Here is a 20,105-nt window from a genome sequence, read left to right as displayed (position 1 = left end):
TTAGGTACATATTTAAGAGTTAGAACTTAACGATGTTTTGGCGAAAAATTTACTAAGGTATGTGGCTTATACTTACGTGTGGGTGTAGTCGCTGTAGGTATTCCTACACTAATACATACCTAATCAATCCTAGATTAATTAAAATTATAATACCTAACCTAATACCTTTTGACATGTAATAAACAACCAATTATAATTAATAAAAAAAGTAACTTTGTTGAAACATGTGTATCGTGTACAATATTGTTATTGTATACATAAATAGTAAATTTAATAGTCCGAAATGAATTAGCAGTTGGAAAATTAGAAACTCTGCGATAACCATAATAAATAAAGAAAATACATAATTTGTTTTTGGGCACAATAAGATACCTAGGACTATTTGTTTATAGAATAACTTTGTCTCGTTGTCAATTGTGTCTCAATCAGGGCGTCTCGGCTGTGACTTGAATTATATATATCATATTTATTAATCAGACATCATCACTCAATGTATTCTTGTCATATAATTTATGATAATAAGATATAAGTACTGTTGTTCACTGTTGGTTACACTAATTGAATCATTCATTCTAATAATAAATATGTAATAATATATATTATACTCAGGAGATTATTACACAAATTGACTAAGTCCCACAGTACGCTCAATAGGGCTTGTATTGTGGGTACGTAGGCAACGATAAATATATAAATACTTAAATACATAGAAAACTTCCATGACTCAAGAATAAATATTCGTACTCATCACACAAATAAATGCCCTTACCAGGAGTTGAACCTGGGACCATCGGCTTCATAGGAAGGGTCACTACCTACTAGGCCAGACTGGTCGTCAAAATAAGGTTTAGTTAATAACTCATTAGGCGTATGATAGAAGAGCCGAATGCAAAATTTCGTATCAATTTGATACCGCGATGCAATGCACAATGGTTTATCATAAAAGTGATGATAAAACCGAATTTGATAGTCTGTTACGAAAGCACTTGCGAAAGTATAAAAAAGCTGGCCACTACCGGTGCGGAAAAGGGAGGCTGATTTAACCCATCTGATACCCAAATAATAGTTGTGGCAGCAGTTAGAAATTTACTGATAGACACAGAAAAGCGAAATCCGATAGTATTTTTTTGCCGGAAGTGCTTGTCAGACGCTCTCAAAGGTGACCATCGGAACCCCCAAAATATATTTAAGCCAGCAAAATAAGCTCTGACTTACCTAAAGATACTGGGGCTTGCCACTGGCAAAGGTCAAAAATGTTCGGGAAAACCAGCGTCTGCTGAATGTTAATTTAGATACATTTTTCTAAGACATTCATCATGAAACTTTTAAGAAATAGGTGTTAACATGCTTATAAGGATAAACTAAGAAAATAATGACCTAGGCTTTTGAGTCCATTTATTTTGTAATACCCAAGGCAAGCCGCATAATCTTAAAGTTTATTTATACTAACAGGTTTTGATCCGCAAGTAAGATGTCCTATTAAGAAATAATATGACCGCCAGGCTAAAGTGGGACTGGGCTGGACATGTCTGCCGGATGAATGATAACGGGTGATGGGCTAAAATAGCCACTAGCAGGCATCTCCAGTGTAGTCGTGGCAGAGGCAGACCGAGAAAGAGATGGCGTGAAGACTTCGATGCGTTTCAGCGGGACTGGCGGGATCTTTCTCAGCACAGGGAGGATTGGAAAGTTAGAGGGGAGGCCTTTGCCCAGCAGTGGGACCCACAAATAGGCTAATAAAAAAAATGGAAACTCTTACACAAATTGACTAAGCCCCACAGTGAGCTCAGGAAGGCTTTTGTTGTGGGTTCTCAGACAACGATAAATATAATATATTGTTAAAGGAGAAAACACCATACATCATTAAATAAAGTATTTAATACATAATGACACGGAAAACGGGCATAACTTGGGTAAATCACACTCCGACCATTCGGACCGGGCCAATAGTATGACCATCCGCGACAGATCGTAGGGCTTGACACAAGCAAGCCTCATAATGGGTTATCAATATAAATACTTAAATACATTAAAAACCATGACTCAGGAAAAAAATATCTGTGCTCATCACACAAATAAATGCCCTTACCGAGATTCGAACCCGAGACCATCGACTTCATAGGCAGGGTCACTACCTACTAGGCCAGACCGGTCATCAAACATTACATGTGCAATAACATCACGGAACACTTTAAACCTTTGCAACCAATATCAGATTAAGATCCAGACTAGCAATAAAACACTGTCAATTACCCATCAGTTTCCTCTATGGCGACACTTCACAATGGTTGACCTTACGATGGTGGTATAAAACGGTGCGTCCGCGCACCGGCGTCATTCGCCACCATGTTCAGAGGCTGTGTGTTGTTTGCTGTTATCCATGTAAGTTACAGTTTATTTACGAAAAATAGAGACCGGCCAGGAGTTGTGTTCTTTTACCTTTAAAAAGCCGGTCAAGTGCGTATTCGTTTAACTCGCGCACCAAGGGCTCTGTACAACCAAGACTTTTGACCAGAAATATAAGCATACATTTTTGTACAGCGCCATCTATCGGCAAATTTGCTAACTAATTTGCGCGACTGTTCAATATAAAATCGAATAAGGTGCAAAATTGGAGTAATTGAAAAAATGTTTGAGTGATGTATCGATAGCTCAACTGAGAACACCACTATCGATATAGTCTAGCATGACAATACGATGTGAACTAACCCTCTATTTTTAGGTACAGTCACGGACTGTTGAGTAATTTAGGGTTCAAGCTGATTTGATTGCCAATACTAACGGTATGAATGTCCAATGTAAAGTAAACCCCAAATGGGTCAACATTTAAAGTCCGTGGCTGTACCTAAATGTGTTTTGTTTTGTCCCTTTTAAGTAACAAAATCAAATTGTGAATACCAAAGAATTTTGATGAAGTGTTGATTATGAGTATAGCGTATTTGCCAATATTTTGGCACAATAAGCCGAATCCATTAGGTAGGCAAATCATAATATACAGGTTGAAATTTTATCCACCGTTCACACTACGTAGTGACTTTATATTAAGTCATACTGAACAACTTTTATTATGGGACCAATGCCGAAATCGCGAAGAAAAATTTGACTGTTTCATACATTCCGGCTGATGTGATGCCGCTGATTGGACAAAATTTTTTAAACTTTTAATCGCCTTTTTACCTATAAAGTCACAACGCAGAGTATGAACGGTGGTTAAAATTTCACCTCGTATAAAAAGTGTCTAGTTTTTCTATAGGTTACATTTTTCGTTGACGCGTGTAATTATTTCCTTAATATGCATTTGACTATTCGGCTATTGTTATTTTTGTCCATGACCCTGAAGACAAGACTAACAAGGTTTCGCTAAAAACTCAATACATATACGGGCGAATTTGTGTGCTAAAGCTATTCAAGTGAAATGGGGAGTGCTATGTATTATGTTACCTATTTTGTATGAGAGTACCCATTACGAAGTCTACGCGGCCGAAATAATGAAGAGATCATAAACTTTTACAGTATGGAAATCATGGAATATATAGACATTAAAGAGAATTTTTGTTCGCTGAATTCGTAATCATATTATTTATTTTACTTTGTACCTATCATTGTTAGTTAACTATTAGTTACATTGCCCATCGTGAATAATGACGCAAATTTTTCGAAACCATATTAACCCATATTACATATTTTAAGGAACATTTTGCCAAATTATATAAAATTACATAACAACGTATTGGACATAATAGTGGTTGTGTGCGTGCATTTCATTAAATAATAAAAGATACAAAATATTATCCAACAACCAGCATAAAAAAAATTGCGTGACAAACAATGAGACCATACAAGCCCAAACAATGACAACTTAGTGCTATGCAGGTGTGGGAAAATCATTATTTAAATAAAACCATTATTTAAATAAGACTTTAAGTCGGTGGTCGAAAGTCTGTTATCGTTTAACCTCTTTGTTTTATATGGGTTATGTGATGCTATAATGTAAGTATTTCATAATGTCTAGTTTAACTTTTAAGCCATCTCTTTTGCAGAAAATGGATTTTTATTTGTTCTTTTTATTTTAATATTTAGTAAAATTATTTCTTTGTTTTTCAGGTGATTTTCGCACAAGGCCAACTTCCACCAAGTTTACCACCAAACATCCCTCAAAAATGTCTAGGACCACCCCCAGCCGTTGTAAGTATACACAATTAATTATAAGTAAAACGCAGCTAAGAAGTCAATCCTGCCAGTTAAAATTGACCCTTATACATACGACACTAACGCTATCGGTTAAACGGTAGGTCTTAGCTTCGTATATATAAGGGTCAATATCTTCAAAGATCTATCTAAGAGACTCAGAGACGCCACAGGGGACCAAAGAGCTGGCAGCTTCCTAGCACAGCGCATCAGTGTAACGATCTAGCGAGGAAATGCTCCCAGCGTCTTCGGTACGATACCGCAGGGGCCATTTTTAGATTTATTTTAGATTCAATTTAGTTATAGTTTACTTATATTTTTTATTATTAATTCTAATAATTATTTTATATCATAATTGTATTTCTTTGTAATCATAGGGTCAACTGTCAGGTTTGACTTCATAGCGGCGGGGCGTTTCGCATACACATAATTTAATTTATTGCAAACCTAAATAATACAAATTTGATTTTTTGAAATTTGATTTCTTATGACTCGTGCTAGTTTACCTTAGGTAACATGATGAATAAAAAAGTGCAAAGTATTTACGCCGTATACGAAGCTAGAGTAGATGGCGCTCTACAGCGCCGTAACTTGATTGGCAATCGTACTGTACGTTGACAGCATAATTACTGCTTTACTAATGGACGAGGCGATCTATTTTAACTTTTAAAATCGCGGGTTTATTACATTACGTGTAGTTGGAATTATTTAATATATGATTTAATTTAGAATATTTAAATGTGACAGGAAAAGCCTCACGAATGCTGTCCCATCCCGCCCTTCTTCACAGACGAGGATTTTGCTGAGTGCGGCTTCCAAAAACTAGATGACAGTGATCCTGATGCCAAACCACGAGGACCACCTGATGTAACCATATTTTTTTGTATTTATTTATACAAGGAATTCCACCAGCTATAAAAGATACATTAATGTCATAAGAATAAAATTTATTATATAGGTGTCAAGTGGGGTAAAGCAAGGCTCGGAAACCGGTTTAATTTCCAAACCGTTGTCATTTACTTGGCGCAAAACCTTTTAACTTTGGTCTCCCTCGAAAAAACCGTTATTTTTTAATCGGTTTTTTATTAGAACAGTTCTTGTCAAAATAACCGGTGTCTTCCTATGTCGGTATGTAATACGTGGCACACCACCAGGCCGGCCGGCCGTTTCAACGCTCGTCGAATAAACCGGTTTTTTAGGTTATAAATAAAGGTTTTAAAACATATGCGTTCTTATAAAAGTTCGGAGGAAAACCAAAGTAAACCCGTATTTCATAAACCGGTTCCAAGTCTTGGGTAAGAGGAGACAAGCAGAATACTAGGATAAGATGAACACTTTTCAACCTGGAAGTCGATTCCAAATTAATAATTTGTGATTATTTTGATATGCCCTTGACAATCGTCTTGGTGATTGGTTGCGCATATCACTTCATTTCTCATGCATGTTGATGCAGCGTGAGCGATCTTCAAGTTCGTATCAAATATTACTAATTTTTAAATCTAAATTGAGCTTCATAAGCCCATAAATTTTGGTTGGCTGATGTTGACATATTGTACGGAAGAGTCAATTTTTTTTCGCGATTTCGGGGTTGGTCCTATAGTAAAGGTTGCTCAGTATGACTTCTTAAACATTGATTCCGTAAATTATTGCAGGTGACTAAATTTATTATTTATTTATGTTACCTTTTATTATCTATTGCAGTGTTCAAAACAACTATGCATGTTGAAAAAGTACGAGCTCCTCAACGAAGAAGAGGACATCGACGAAGAAGCCATCACGAAGTTCCTAGACGACTGGGCAGCGAAGAACGAAGAGTTCCAAGCAGCAGCAGATGCTGCCAAGGAACGATGTATTGGGAAGAACCTATTCGGACCGCCGCAGATCTGCGAAGCTAATAAGATCGTGTTCTGTGTCAGCTCGACTATCTTTGATGTAAGTTGGATACGCTTATTCCCGCTTAGCCCGCTGGATGGAAACTGAAATGCTGTAAAAATGACTCATACATTAGCAAGATAAAAACGAAATAAAATAAGCATAATGTAGGTATTTTAAATTAAATTAAACTTTATTACACCATAAGCATACATTACAAAGACAAAAGATGTAAACTTAAGTGTTAATGAAATGATAAGTAAAATTAGGTATACGGTACCTCTCAGTACAACGGTTATTATATTAAAAAAACCGGACAAGTGTGAGTCAGACTCGCCCACCGAGGGTTCCGTACTGTTTAGTATTTGTTGTTATAGCGACAACAAAAATACATCATCTGTGAAAATTTCATGTCAATCATGAGATAGGTACAGCCTGATGACAGACGGACAGACAGACGGACGGACAGCGGAGCGGAGTCTTAGTAATAGGGTCCAGTTTTAACCTTTGGGTACAGAACCCTAAAAAAGTGCTTAAAATGCTTAAGTTAAGTGAAATAATTGATACTTGTTAAATAACGTATTTTATATTATATTTTCACAGAAATGTCCAACTTGGCAAGAAACTGAGGGATGCACAGCACTTAGGACTCACATGGATGACTGCAGACCTCCTTTCCCAAACTAAATATAATATTTAATTAAATTTTTCTGCTTTGCTTTATTGTATTTATTTTTAGAGTAGGCTTTGGCGTTCAGACATGTAAATATACCATCCGAAATTAAATTTGTTTTCTATGTAATTAGTTTTTAAATCGATAAAATCACAAGCCGGGGATAACGTTATAATAATTATGCATCTGATGAATCTAATTAGTTACTTTTTTAAATTAAATTACAACTTACCTCGTTTTGCCCCGAATCCCGTCCTTACCCTATCCTCTCTTATCCCAGTATATAACGACTATATGTTTATTCTTTAGTAGGGGAGAGCGGGGCTGGAAGTTACCGGGGTAAGTTGTTGCGACGGTAATAATTTTGTAAGGATGAAAGATATCAAAACCTATTTGAAGCACGTATTAATAATGTCAAGAAACGCTCAGCTTTGGCAACCATTATAGTAGCAACTCAACCATAAGAATTTTATATGGAGACCAAACTTCGCACAGTAATGACGTTATAGTAAGCGGTTGATCAATATACGCAGAGTTGTATAAAACGAATCCTTCTGTACTTTGATAGACCTCTTTTGTACCAAATATTTTTTGTGATGGCGAAACCGTAAGCGTAGTCTAAAAGTAGGTGAAACGTTAAAATATTAAGCAAAAAGTTAACTTAGCAAAAGTAGTAAAAAATTGCGAAAAAGGTGGCCATAAACATTGAAAAAAAAATTGCGTTTAGTCTCACGAAGCATAAACCGTAATCATAAATTTATTTATTTCGACCAACAAGGGTCATAGACACAAAGAGTACGCCATACACAATTACAATTAAAATAAAATTTGAACATTGAATTATATTATTAAATATTCAATAAAATATTATAACATAATTTACATTACTTATTACGTACGTAATTCTTATAAGACTCTTAATAGTTGGTGGGAAAGCTATGTTAAATTGATAATTTATTATATGTGGAACAACTTGCCCCGAAACGGGGATAAATGTTAAACTACGAACATCACAAAAATTGCTTCCATAAAAAAAAAACTGTAGAGATATTAGTAGAAAAGACAAGGAGAAATAAATATGTCTTCAACCTCTAGATATATATTAAAAACCAATCCTCTATTTTTATATAAAAACATCATCATTTGCTCTCCCCTTTATTGGTATTTATTATGTATGGTGGTTATTTTATTGGTAGATACTGAACAAATTACTTTCGGAGTGGTAATCCTCCTCTTTAAAGTTGGTTAGTTATTGATTGACACATAATATAGGAAGGAAACGAAATAGGACACCGGCAGTGTTACATGATACAGCAATGCAATGCTTATATAAATCATTAGATCCTAGTAGTTTTACGCTTCCGTGTTTCCTAAACAATCTCTTAAGGGGACACATTTAAAAGTTCACCCGCCGCATTACTGCCGCGGCTATTTTTTATGTATACCACGTCGGTGACAAACAAGCATACGGCCCGCCTGATGGTAAGCAATAACTGTAGAGTTTGGACCCGTTGCCGACCCATTAAAAACCTGTACACTCCTGTTTCGTAGAACCCCATACTGTAGACCCTCGGGAAAACCTCGGAAGGGAGCGCATTCCGCAGCCGGAGCGTCCGCAGGTAAAATTCCTCTTAAACCGCACACTACTCGACTATTTAGGTTCTAGGGTGCAAGGCTCGGAATTGATTTACAAAATACCGGTTTATTTCGGTTTCCCCCGAACTTTTATAAGAACGCGAACGTTTTAAGAATTTTATTTAAACCTAAAAAACCGGTTTATTCAACGAGCGATGAAATGGCCGACCGGCTTGATGGTATGACACGTAAACATAGACACTCACATAGGAAGAAACCGGTTTTTATTGCTCTAAACCGGTTAAATTGACAAGAACTGTTCTCATAAAAACTGGTTTAAAAATAACGGTTTTTCGAGTGAAACCGAAAAAATTAAAAGGTTTTGCGCCAAGTACATGATAACGGTTTGGAAATTTAACCGTTTCCGAGCCTTGCTAGGGTGTGAGGATGAACAACCTGGCGACGGCGAGCGGTGCGGTGATAGAAATTGGCTCTTGACATCATATCAAACTACATCGGTCATTCCATCACTCATTTTACCAATGAAAACGACTTATATAGCAGCGTCAACAAAACGTATATATCGCGGTCCCAACAGTAATGCAGCTGCAGTTAATACCCGAACAGCACTTAAATGCAGCGTTTCAGCAGCACGACATTGTCAATTTCCTTGATGAATTGTGTAATCGTTGCCGCATTATTGTCGCGATTGGAACATTTAATCTGTCACTCATTCTATCAATTAGATTGAAAAATTAGACGGAATATGTATAGAATAATCTCCTAGCTCATCGAAAAACTTCTCAGTCAGATGATCCATATGGACCGACTGACTGACACTTATCTGATACTCGGACACATTTTACTAAAAGATATCCCTTACTTTATTTTACCCCGCCCGCACCTTTGAATATCACTCAATACGCAATATACCACAATTAAAAAAAAAGACTAGTAAAAAAATTGAGGAGAATCCCCCTTAAATACAAAACAATACGAATGGTTTATAATGACTTCATTCATTGTTCTGCACTATACTTATTCTTATTTTAGTCATTGAGAGACAAAAACTATAGTAACCAATACTATTTAATAAGTCTGCATTGTTAAGTTAAAAAAGGAAAAACATTAATAAACAATAGAAAGTATAATGCAAATAATATTTTTAGTATTACTTTTAAAAGTAAGTGTTGTTTTTATTCATAAATATATGATATAGATGGGTAGGGGAGAGTAAATATTTAATGTGTTTACTCGGTATTTACTAAAAGCACCCGATAAATAGCCGTATTTTCTCGTTTAGTTGGGTAACAACGATTGGTAATAAACCATTAATAGTGACATTTAAGAAATAAATTGTTTTATATTGAAGAGTGTTAACGTGTATTAACAATATTTACATAATAAAAAAGCGGCCAAGTGCGAGTCGGACTCGCCCATGAAGGGTTCCGTTGTTCCGTACCATTTATGACGTATTAAAAAAAACTACTTACTAGATCTCGTTCAACATTTTACCACTTTGGACACACATTTTACCAGTGTCTCTCGCGCAAACTATTCAGTTTAGAAAAAAATGATATTAGAAACCTAAATATCATTTTTCAAGACCTATCCATAGATGGGTATGTACACGTATGGGTTTGATGAAAAAAGATTTTTTTGAGTTTTAGTTCTAAGTATGGTGAACCCCCAAAATTTATTGTTTTTTTTCTATTTTTGTGTGAAAATCTTACTGCGGTTCATAAAATACATCCATTTACTAAGTTTGAACAGTACAGCTCTTATAGTTTCGGAAAAAAGTGGCTGTGACAGAATCGGACAGACAGACGGACATGACGAATCTATAAGGGTTCCGTTTTTTGCCATTTGGCTACGGAACCCTAAAAAAGCATGTAGGACGCTTAATTTTTTTTAAAAAAAGGTAATCATCAGTGAGAAGTAATTAGTGATAATGCGTAGTTACCAATTTTGTTGTGTCCTTGAAATTGATGTTACTTAAACAGTTTTTTTAAGAAAGACTATTTGTTTTAGTCAAGTAAGAAAAATATATGTTCATATTAATTATATTTCAAAGACCGTGGTTGTACTCGATACATGATTGAACGAAATCGGCTCCATACAAAAAAATTGCATAGATTGGTCTTAAAATCACAATTAAACGGTTCTATGTCTTTATGGTTTTGACTTATGGGTCTGCAATTAAAATCACAATTTCAAAACATTTATATCTAAACCGCTATTGAGTAAAATATTACACTAATAATCCACTTTTTTTATTTAAATATTTTTCTTATTATTCCCTTGCCCAGGCCCAGTAACATGCGACAGTGCTATCTCATTTACTCCGATATAAATAGACAGTGTGCGCGCTTTCGGTATTGACAGCCTCTTAAGTTTCTATCGATGTTCTAGATAACTGCATGTCGCGCAAAAGTGCGTGTTTATGCTGCACTTACGACCTTTTATTAAGGGATCATGTTCGAATTATTTTTTAGTTGGTACACTTTTTTACGGCTAATCTCCGGATATTTTTTCATGTTTTTTTTTACTTTGGTTCGAAAGTTATAGAGGGATAAACACGATTACGACACAATTACGAACGGTTTTTTTCAAAAGTATTCAATTTACCAGAAAAAGTTTTTAGTAACATTGAAGTTATTTTTAAAGACCCATTTAAGTAATGACAATTAGTTACATGTATGGAGTACCCGCTTAAAAATATATTTCTCACAATTTTGAGTACTTAATCTAGTAGCGGTTTACAAAATACACCTATATTTTAATTTACCCGTGAGTGTTTTTACATAATTTTCAATCATGGCTGAATGCCGAATGGGTATGTGCCTTCGATTCCTAACCTGTCAAGAAATAACAACATGGTGGACGCATGTTTGGTATGTCACCGTATTTAAGAATTATTTCGTTTAAAATTTAGTTTTTTTCTTCACAAGTGTGATGAAAAACATTGTGTGCGAGGGTAAGAATATTGCAAACTCAGGTCTTTAATTTCCTTCAGCCTGGTGGGAATTATCGCATTCGTTACCAAATTTCCTTTACTCCCCTCGTTGCACAATGTACTCTCTTATGTGTCTAGTTATGCACTTTCTGATTTAATAAAATATTCCAGGTTATTTCTGCTCAAGATGCAGCTCAATGGGCTTTTTTAACAAAATTGTCATCACCACAATGCAAACAATTACCAGTGGTAAGAAATAGCTCACTGATTCAGTAGTACCTATGCAGCCTATTCAAATTGCCTTGAAGACACCTAGATTGCACATAATTTGCCCTCTTCTAATGTGTAGTACAAACGGCAATATTTGTCGTTATTTTCTCTGATACAAACGTAAGTAAAATAACCACAGATATGTTTTCGAGAGCTATGGACACTGTGTATGTCATCTCGCTTTGCGTGGTAGTGCACAGTATAGCGGATGTCATTCCAGATCTAGAGCAGGGAACAGCTGGGGAAGTACCTCCACGTTTTTGGTTGAAGGTTGACATAATGCGCAATTCAGCAGGTCTCTAAAAGAGATTGGAACCATCTTTTATTGGAATGATGTCAGATCCATGGCTTAAAGTCTCGTCACCAGGCCATAAAGAAATTGTCAAATCCATGTTAGATCAGTATCACATTATATTTTTGGAATGGGCCTGTTACTGGTTACAGTACCGTTTTATCCATCTAACTTCAATCCTAGTTAATTCGTCACGTTCACTAATCTATAAAGACGCACGCGCATGTTAGATATATGCGTCCTTAAGGGTCTGCTTCACAATGTCCAAATAAAGTCCAGTAGGGCTAAGATGGTCGGCCCTTTATCATTTGTCACCATGCCACAAGATAGTAGTCACTTATTATCTGATAAATGAAGTCATCGTTGGCGTTTCACAATATTCAAATAAGCTTAAATGGTAGATAAAGTGCTAAGTTTTGCAGAAAGTTTTATCTGAAAGTTACTTTATTTGTAAATTAGCTATTGAGTAATTTACTTGGACATTGGGAAACAGACATTACTCATTAGAGTCATTAGTAAAATGGAGATAACGAGTTTTTGTTTAACCACTGGCACATAGGTCATGAGGTTGGACATGTGTTAAATTTTCTTAATAACTTTTTGAAAAATATTGCAAACAATTTTTATTTGTAATACAAAAAAGATGCATTCATATCTGATCTATTGACTAAATTAAAAAAAGTAAAAATTGAGTTTTTTGACATGCGTCTTTTTGAATCAGCACGGCAGACGTATAATGACGTTCTACGTGATTTCAGGAAGATCCCAAGCGATGCTGCATTTTTCCAGATCTGTTCGAAATAGAAACGAAAGCGGGATGCAGTAGTGGGAAGCATGAAGAAGTGCAAACCTTCGCCAATCGTGGATCACCTGATGTACATAATCTTTATACATATATTATATAGCTATCCATGCCGTGATCGGCAATGGCGACCCTAGCTAATTACGAGCGTGAATACAAATATGTAGACGTGAAAAATTACCATTAAATCTTATTAAACTAGTGGCTCTGGCTGTAGACCTCGCGAGCATATCTTAAAACGAAATAAATGTATTGCTCCATCATTTTGAAAATTTACAAAAACTGAATCGACATAAAAAAAAATCATCCATCCTGCTCATAATATTTCATGAGTATCGGTTGCGAATTATTATTTGACTGCATGTTCTTAGTCGCCTAAAGTTTAAAATTGCCGGTCATTAAATTAACAAATTTAATAAAATTAATAATTGTGGGGTAATCATACACATATCGACCTAGCCTATAAACCTAGCTTTTAAGGCAATTTATGTATTACTACATATATCGATAAAACATAGTTAGATATGCGGACGACATCCATACATCACGAACAAATATTTGTTATACCATAGAGAAATAAGTAAGCATAGAGTGCTCACTCCTTACATAAGTTTTCTTACCAAAATGCTTAATACTTTCGTAATCGACATCTAGCGTCAAGTAGCTAATTTATCATTACTGCTACTGCCCCTGATGTATGGAGTGAACACAATGCTTACTTATTTCTCTATGGCTATACCCAAATACTAAATAAACTAATTCTGTATCTCTAGTTGTACAGTCAGCATCAAAAGTAACGGATCAAACAAGGTTTCAAAAGTATCTACCATTCCAAAACAGCATGTGGTGGTGTTAACAAAATGTGGTGGTTATATATGTAGAACGATGAAGACGGTAAAATATATAGTTTTGAACGTAAATTTTAGATATTTATCTATATTTGGAAAAGTTATCCGGAATATCAGATACTTTTGGCGCGTTGTTTCATCCGCTACTATTGATGCTGACTGTACCTGTTGCCTATTAGTGTTTCAATTATACTAACCTTAGTTTTATTCTATAGTGTGCAGAAAGAACTTGCTTACTCCGGAACAACGATTTGCTGTTCGACAACGATGAGATTGACAAGGATGCCGTTAAGCAGTATTTGAACGGGTGGGTGGCGAAGAGGAGGGACTACTTGCCTGCAGTTAATGCTGTCAAAGACATGTGGGTGATTATCTTTATCTTAGTTTAATTTCAATGTGATTTCAGAGCAAATTTATTTTTCTTACATTCACTTGAGTACTAGCCCATACATCGACAGAAAATTATTCCTCTTCCTCGCGTTATTCCGGCATTTTGCCACGACTCATGGGAGCCTGGGGTCCGCTTGGCAACTAATGCCGAGAATTGGCGTAGGCACTAGTTTTTACGAAAGCGACTACCATCTGACCTTCCAACCCAGAGGGTAAACTAGGCCTTATTGGGATAAGCCCGGTTTCCTCACCGTGTTTTCCTTCACCGACAGAAAGTTATTATAAGTTGATTAAGGAAGGATATACAATTGGCCTTTATCCTGAATATTTAGAAGGTGTAGTACAACCTCTTGGTCGGCCGCGGCTTAACTTGGCTGATTTTGCGCAAATGGTGCATCGAGCTGATCTGATGATGGAGACAGGAGGTGGCCATAGGAACTCTGTAATTAAACAACACAACCTAATTTTGTTTTGGGCTTTTTAGAATTATCTCGATGAGTTTCAGTCAGGCATTTAGCCTATGGTAAGAAAAATACAGTCAGCGATAAAAACTTGTAATAAAAATTACATTTTTGACAAAAAATATTGTAATTTTGCAGCTGCCTTGGTAAGAAGCCTATGCTTGGACCAAAGGAGATGTGTGAAGCGGACAAACTACTTTTCTGCATCACATCTAATTTCTATAACGTAAGATTTGTCATCTCTTTCTCTTTAATTCGTAACATTTTAAGACAACACTTGTCAATTAATCTGCACTGATAGTAGATGGCATTCATTGTAAACAGAACATAGGCAAAATCCGGTTTATTTCTGCAGAAAATGGCGACATCAATTTCCTTTCAAATTTAATTCACCTTTCATACTATCGCATTGCTATTGCGATGGGTGATATGGGTATATTGAAATGTATCACTTAATTATTATAACCATTAACAGTTTTCGTCGCAACTAGGTCTAACACTAAGAAAACATCGGCAAAGAGCATGTCGGGCCATGCTCAGTGTAGGGTTTCTTTGTTACCATTTTGTCAGAACAGGCCAAACGACGGCTAATTAGTAAGTATCGTGTATATTACAAGCATAAGTGTGAGGCCTGAGTGGACGCTCGCAGCGGAGCGTTCGCCGGGGCGTGCAGCATGGCGTCGGGCTCACAAGGGATTTGAGCAGCATGGACTAAGGCCGCTACTATACGTTTGCATGTGTTTAACATGCACGCCGCACGCCCCGCCCTGCTTGTACCCTTTTTTTGGTAGCCTATTTTTGTATCCCACTGCTGGGAAAAAACCTCCCCTCGTTTTCTCCACTTGATCATGTCATTGGCTTTTTCCCACCATTTTGGATAGAATGCGTTCAAGTCCCGTCCCGCCCATCTCCTTTTCGGTCTGCCTTTATCCCATCCTGCACCGTCTATGGTGTTCCGTGGGTCCCACTGAGTAGGTAACCATTTCGGCCCACCTTTCCAAGTGCACTATTTTTATCTTAGACAATTATTTAATTTTCAGAACTGTCCTAACTGGTTGGAAACCCAAGCCTGCACTGCAACACGAGCATTTTTAGAAGGCTGCATGCCTTATTATGATTAAACATAGTGAATTGTATGAAATATATAAAACAGGAATGTTAAACTTGCTAAAATCGCTTTAAAACTATTCCCCATACCATCAGGTTACAATTCCAAGTTAAGGTACAGTAGATTCAAGAAACGGAGTTTTTAAAAGGTGGTAGCGCTTTTTTGGATCACAATACAGCTGCCATAGATTTAATTTGCAATCTTGAGACCTTTCTCGAGGGACTTAATTGATTCGTATCCTGAGTTTTTGACTTTGGCTCGATAGAAAAAAAATCACGAACAAAGGTAATATTTCTATTTTTTTTAATACTTTGCGGTGACAAACAAGCATACGGCCCGTCTGATGGTAAGCAGTCTCCGTAGCCTATGTACGCCTGCAACTCCAGAAGCAGTGCGCATGCGCGTTGCCGACCCTAATTTAAATATAATAATTTAAATTTTTCACAAAAGCTAAAAATATGAAACTTGCTTCTAAAAATCGGCAATATCGTGATTGAGGAAACTTGATGATTCATTTTGTTATTTAAACGTACAAACAAGTAAAATACAAAATAAAATTCTATATTTATACGTCATTTTAAAATAACCGACAAAAACAAAATCTTGAAAAATAATCGAGTTTATGTGTTGTTTAAATACCAAAACATGATATCTGCGCTTCCGAGCATGCACATCCATAACGCTTGCGCTTATGCTCAGTAAGAAGAACACGACCTTAACGACGACGAACCGGACCTTAAAAACATTTTCCTGTTTGTCCAACCATGAGATTCCAATACAGCCATCAAGTTAGAAGAATCACGGGAAATAACAAGCAACAAGCCGAAAGAAAAGAAACATAATAAGCATATAAAAAATTTGTATATAGGAATGGGTACATATGTACATTTAGGCACCAAGTTGATAGCAAATTAGTGGTTGATTCGCATTCCGCCTATTGGTATAAAAAATATGCGTTATATTATAATAATAAACAGTGACTTTACTTCATTCACCTATTTGACTACTACATTACACCTAGTGTATGCGTGGTGTATTCAGTTTCGTAATATGAAGTTCTAGTGTAAATTTATTCGATAGCGAGACGTGAGGTACAAAGGTACAAACGTGCATGTAACGTCACGTTATCGAAAAAATGTACACTAGGGTTCTGGGTTCTGGAATATGATTTAAATGAATTAAGCGATTGAATCACGTCTAAATATGTCGTATGCTTAATATAATTCGTTACGTGTGTATGTGTTGAGACTTTAAGTTACCGTGCTGATGATAGAATTGTTGTACCACACCAATTATCTTTTATAGAAAATAAATATGGCGTTCCACAAGGCAGTATCCTCGGCCCATTGCTGTTCATAATTTATATTAATGTTTTGCCCAAATCCTTATCTAATGATTCCATTTTATTTGCTGACGATACTACCATAATTATAGAGTGGACTGATTTGACTAATTATAATGATAATATTAATATGACTTTAGAACAAACAATAAACTGGTTAACTGTAAATAACTTAAAAGTGAATGTGACAAATACTAAATTTATGCAATTTTGTACATCCCGGAGAAATAAGGTGCATTTGTATATAAATTAAATTATAATGGTGTCCCAATTGAAGAAGTGATGCAAATGACCTTTCTAGGTATAACATTGGACAGTTATTGCGATTGGAAAGCGTATATTGAAACTTTAGGTTCCAAAGTAAATAAATTTGTTTATGCATTAAGAAAAAATCGTCAGGTTGTGTCTCTTCAGGCCGCTATTACTGCTTATAATGGTTACGTGGATTTGGCCTTGCGATACGGAATTGTAACATGGGGAAATTCAACAGACAGAGAGGACTTATTTTTGATTCAGAAACGATGTATGACGGCCTTATTTGGACTCAAACTACTTGAATCATGCCGTCCATACTTTATCAAGCACCACATCCTAACGCTACATAGTTTGTATATTTTGGAGGTTTGTTTATTTGTACATAAGCACAAATACATGTTTCAAGAGGTCCAGGAATTATCATCCAGAGAATTTCGAAGCCAGTATATACATAAACTATACAAGCCCTTAGCTAGACTAAAACTGACATGTAATAATTGTTTTATGATGAGTATTGACATATTTAATAAATAGCCAGATAGTTTTAAGAATCTCAATAGTAACAGATTTAAAAATACTGTTAAGATGTGGCTTATAAATAAGTACTTTTACAGCCGTAATGATTACTTGGACCCACCATAACCATTTAATAATTGAATATTATTTATATTAATTGACATTTTGTAATTTTTATTTTGTATTTAATATAATTCTAGAAATAGATGTAATAGCGTGTACACCTGTAAAGGTAGGGTTCGGTGTGACGCATTTTCTGCAATTGTAGCTGCTACTTTGTAACCTGAATTTCCAAATACGCAATAAATCCATTCATTCATTCATCATCAAATTCGTAATACGAAACTTAATAACTGAGGATTTAAGAATCCGCAGCAAGCTGGGTTCTCCATACAAACGTAATTACGATCTCATTTTAAAACGACTTGCTAGACTGCTCTGAAACTTTGTACTTACAATAGAATAAGGTATATCTATACCGTATTCAGATACCGTAGTTAATAAAATACAGAATTTCAATTTTTCATACCTACAAAACTTATTTTTGCTCCATTTTGTTTTGTTTGTTTTATTTCTCGTACTTTTATAAGCTGAAGCTATATTAACTAATTACAGGCATAGATACACCTCATATCATTGTATGTGCAAAGTTTCATTACAATCCAACACGTAACTCCGTTTGTATGGGAATGTGAATATCGGCCGAGTTTTTGTGCGAACTCTATCCAAGATCTTTCTCTAGCTTGTTTCCCGCCGCTTCGACCGCTTAGGCCGCCATAAATAGCCAACACTTGTCGCCGCACGCCGACATAAACGCTGAGCAAATGCCGGCAAGCACCTTATTGACTAACTGGCTAAACTCTTAATTGGACTGTGACCTAGAATCTGACACGTCACTGTAGAAGGTTTGAGGAAAGAATATCATCATTATCATCATATCAGCCTTTTATCGCCCACTGCTGAGCATAGGCCTCTCTTCTAGTATGTCACTTATCTCGGTCCTGAGGCAATCTCATCCAGAAGTGACCCGCAATCTTCCGAATGCTATCCACCCAACGAGCCAACGGATACCAGAATAGTTATACGTCAACAAAAGTCGGCCTTTAATAGGAAGAAAACAAATTGTTAGAGATTTGTATGCATGAATTATGTTGATATAAAACAAGTGTTTGGCGTGTCGGCAATTATTACCTAATTTATCTATAAGCAGTTTCTTGAATTTTAAGGATAATTTATGGGTTTATTTGTGAGAGACGTATTATTTAATAATTAAAAAAGTCTGCATCTTAGGATTAATAACAGAACATAACACACTAAGCAAACACCGATGTACATAATTATGGGTAAAACAGACAGCCCCATGTGGAGAGCGTCATGGAAGAAGAGGAAATAATAAAACGTATTCTCCTAGACTGTAAACAGGTAAAAGTAGGTATATAGGAGCAAATACATAGGGACTCAGTGCACACTGAAGGAGGCAGGTAGCAACCTGAGGACTTTGCTAGGTTTCGTGGAGGAGCTGGGGTTGTTAGAGTAGCGCTACCTCGTTATACGCAAAATAGGCACAATGAATGTCGATTTGCTGAAAATTCCCAGCAAAACGAACTAACTAACTCTGCATCTTAAGTAATTTCACTTTTTTTATTAAATAATACCAGATCTTAATTCATTCCCATTTCCTAATTTTCCGCTAAAGACGAAAGAGGACAAAGCTTCAGCTTGGACTTCTGAATCTGTGTGAGTGACCCACTTTGGGCATCGTAGGGTAGGGCAGGCAGAATACACATGTCAACGAGTTTGCGCTCCAGTACGGCTACCATGCGTTGACACTTGACGTCTACGCAGTCAGTAGAGTAAATGTCAAATGTCAACTCATGGTAGCCGTGCAGTACAATACAATAATTGTATTTCCGGGCGTCAATGAATTTCAAATCAAGAGTTACCATTAAATATATATATAAATAAAATTTCCAACTAAATTAACATTTCTCTATCCTATGTTTATGTTAAAGCAATAAAATCGGAAACGCTTAATTAATTGTATTAAATATAAATTCAACGTTACCTTTCTAGAGAAATATACCTAACCGGAAAAATAGTGATCTTCCTGGCATTTTACTTATTGGCAATTTCCCGGTAAGGAAAAATTTCCAGTAGCATATCACTAAGCGTCGAAAGCGGCAGCGAGATGCCTCTTACTTAATAAAGATTGACATGGAATATGATTTAAATGACTTAAGCAATTAAATCACGTCTAAATATGTCGTATGCTTAATATAATTCGTTACAAAGTGAACACGTTCCCTTTTATATCTTAACAACACTCATTAAGCTAAATGTAATTTTAACCAACTTCAGAATTGAATAGGAGGTTCTCAATTCACATAATTAATATATGTTTTTGAATGTGATGGCTGCATTTTTACTCTAATTGTAAGCATTTTTTGACACATAATTTTTGTGTGTAGCTAAACAGAAAAAAACACATTTTAGTTGCGAATGATTAGATAATCCCATTTATTTAAGATCACTATTATTACAGATAAAAAATGTAGTA

General features: G+C 35.8%; 2 protein-coding genes across 2 annotated transcripts; both read left to right on the top strand.

Moving 5' to 3' along the window:
- The first annotated feature begins 2,239 nt into the window (after nucleotides 1-2,239).
- On the top strand, nucleotides 2,240-6,862 carry LOC133522700 (uncharacterized). Its single transcript, XM_061858116.1, has 5 exons — nucleotides 2,240-2,382; nucleotides 4,105-4,185; nucleotides 4,936-5,055; nucleotides 5,890-6,120; nucleotides 6,664-6,862. Exons 1-5 carry the CDS (start codon nucleotides 2,347-2,349, stop codon nucleotides 6,745-6,747), a joined length of 552 nt encoding a protein of 183 aa, XP_061714100.1. The 5' UTR covers nucleotides 2,240-2,346; the 3' UTR covers nucleotides 6,748-6,862.
- Nucleotides 6,863-9,256: 2,394 nt separating this feature from the next.
- On the top strand, nucleotides 9,257-15,500 carry LOC133522701 (general odorant-binding protein 68-like). The gene is made up of 6 exons (XM_061858117.1): nucleotides 9,257-9,491; nucleotides 11,436-11,513; nucleotides 12,585-12,701; nucleotides 13,692-13,837; nucleotides 14,466-14,553; nucleotides 15,368-15,500. The coding sequence occupies exons 1-6, from the start codon at nucleotides 9,459-9,461 to the stop codon at nucleotides 15,446-15,448; spliced, it is 543 nt and encodes a 180-aa protein (XP_061714101.1). The 5' UTR covers nucleotides 9,257-9,458; the 3' UTR covers nucleotides 15,449-15,500.
- The last annotated feature ends 4,605 nt before the right edge of the window (nucleotides 15,501-20,105 follow it).

This window comes from Cydia pomonella, chromosome 11 (genome assembly GCF_033807575.1).
Source record: "Cydia pomonella isolate Wapato2018A chromosome 11, ilCydPomo1, whole genome shotgun sequence".
NCBI lineage: Eukaryota > Metazoa > Arthropoda > Insecta > Lepidoptera > Tortricidae > Cydia > Cydia pomonella.
The sequence above is the reverse complement of the archived record's forward strand: the minus strand, read 5'-3'. Positions and strand labels throughout refer to the sequence as shown.

Excerpts from the sequence above, each read along its gene's own strand:
- LOC133522701 (XM_061858117.1), top strand. The coding sequence starts at position 9,459 with ATGCAAATAATATTTTTAGTATTACTTTTAAAA. Across the intron at positions 11,514-12,584 it reads AATGCAAACAATTACCAGTG|GAAGATCCCAAGCGATGCTG; the intron begins GTAAGAAATAGC and ends ACGTGATTTCAG. Across the intron at positions 12,702-13,691 it reads CCAATCGTGGATCACCTGAT|TGTGCAGAAAGAACTTGCTT; the intron begins GTACATAATCTT and ends TTTATTCTATAG.
- LOC133522700 (XM_061858116.1), top strand. The coding sequence starts at position 2,347 with ATGTTCAGAGGCTGTGTGTTGTTTGCTGTTATCCAT. Across the intron at positions 2,383-4,104 it reads TGTTGTTTGCTGTTATCCAT|GTGATTTTCGCACAAGGCCA; the intron begins GTAAGTTACAGT and ends TTTGTTTTTCAG. Across the intron at positions 6,121-6,663 it reads TCAGCTCGACTATCTTTGAT|AAATGTCCAACTTGGCAAGA; the intron begins GTAAGTTGGATA and ends ATATTTTCACAG.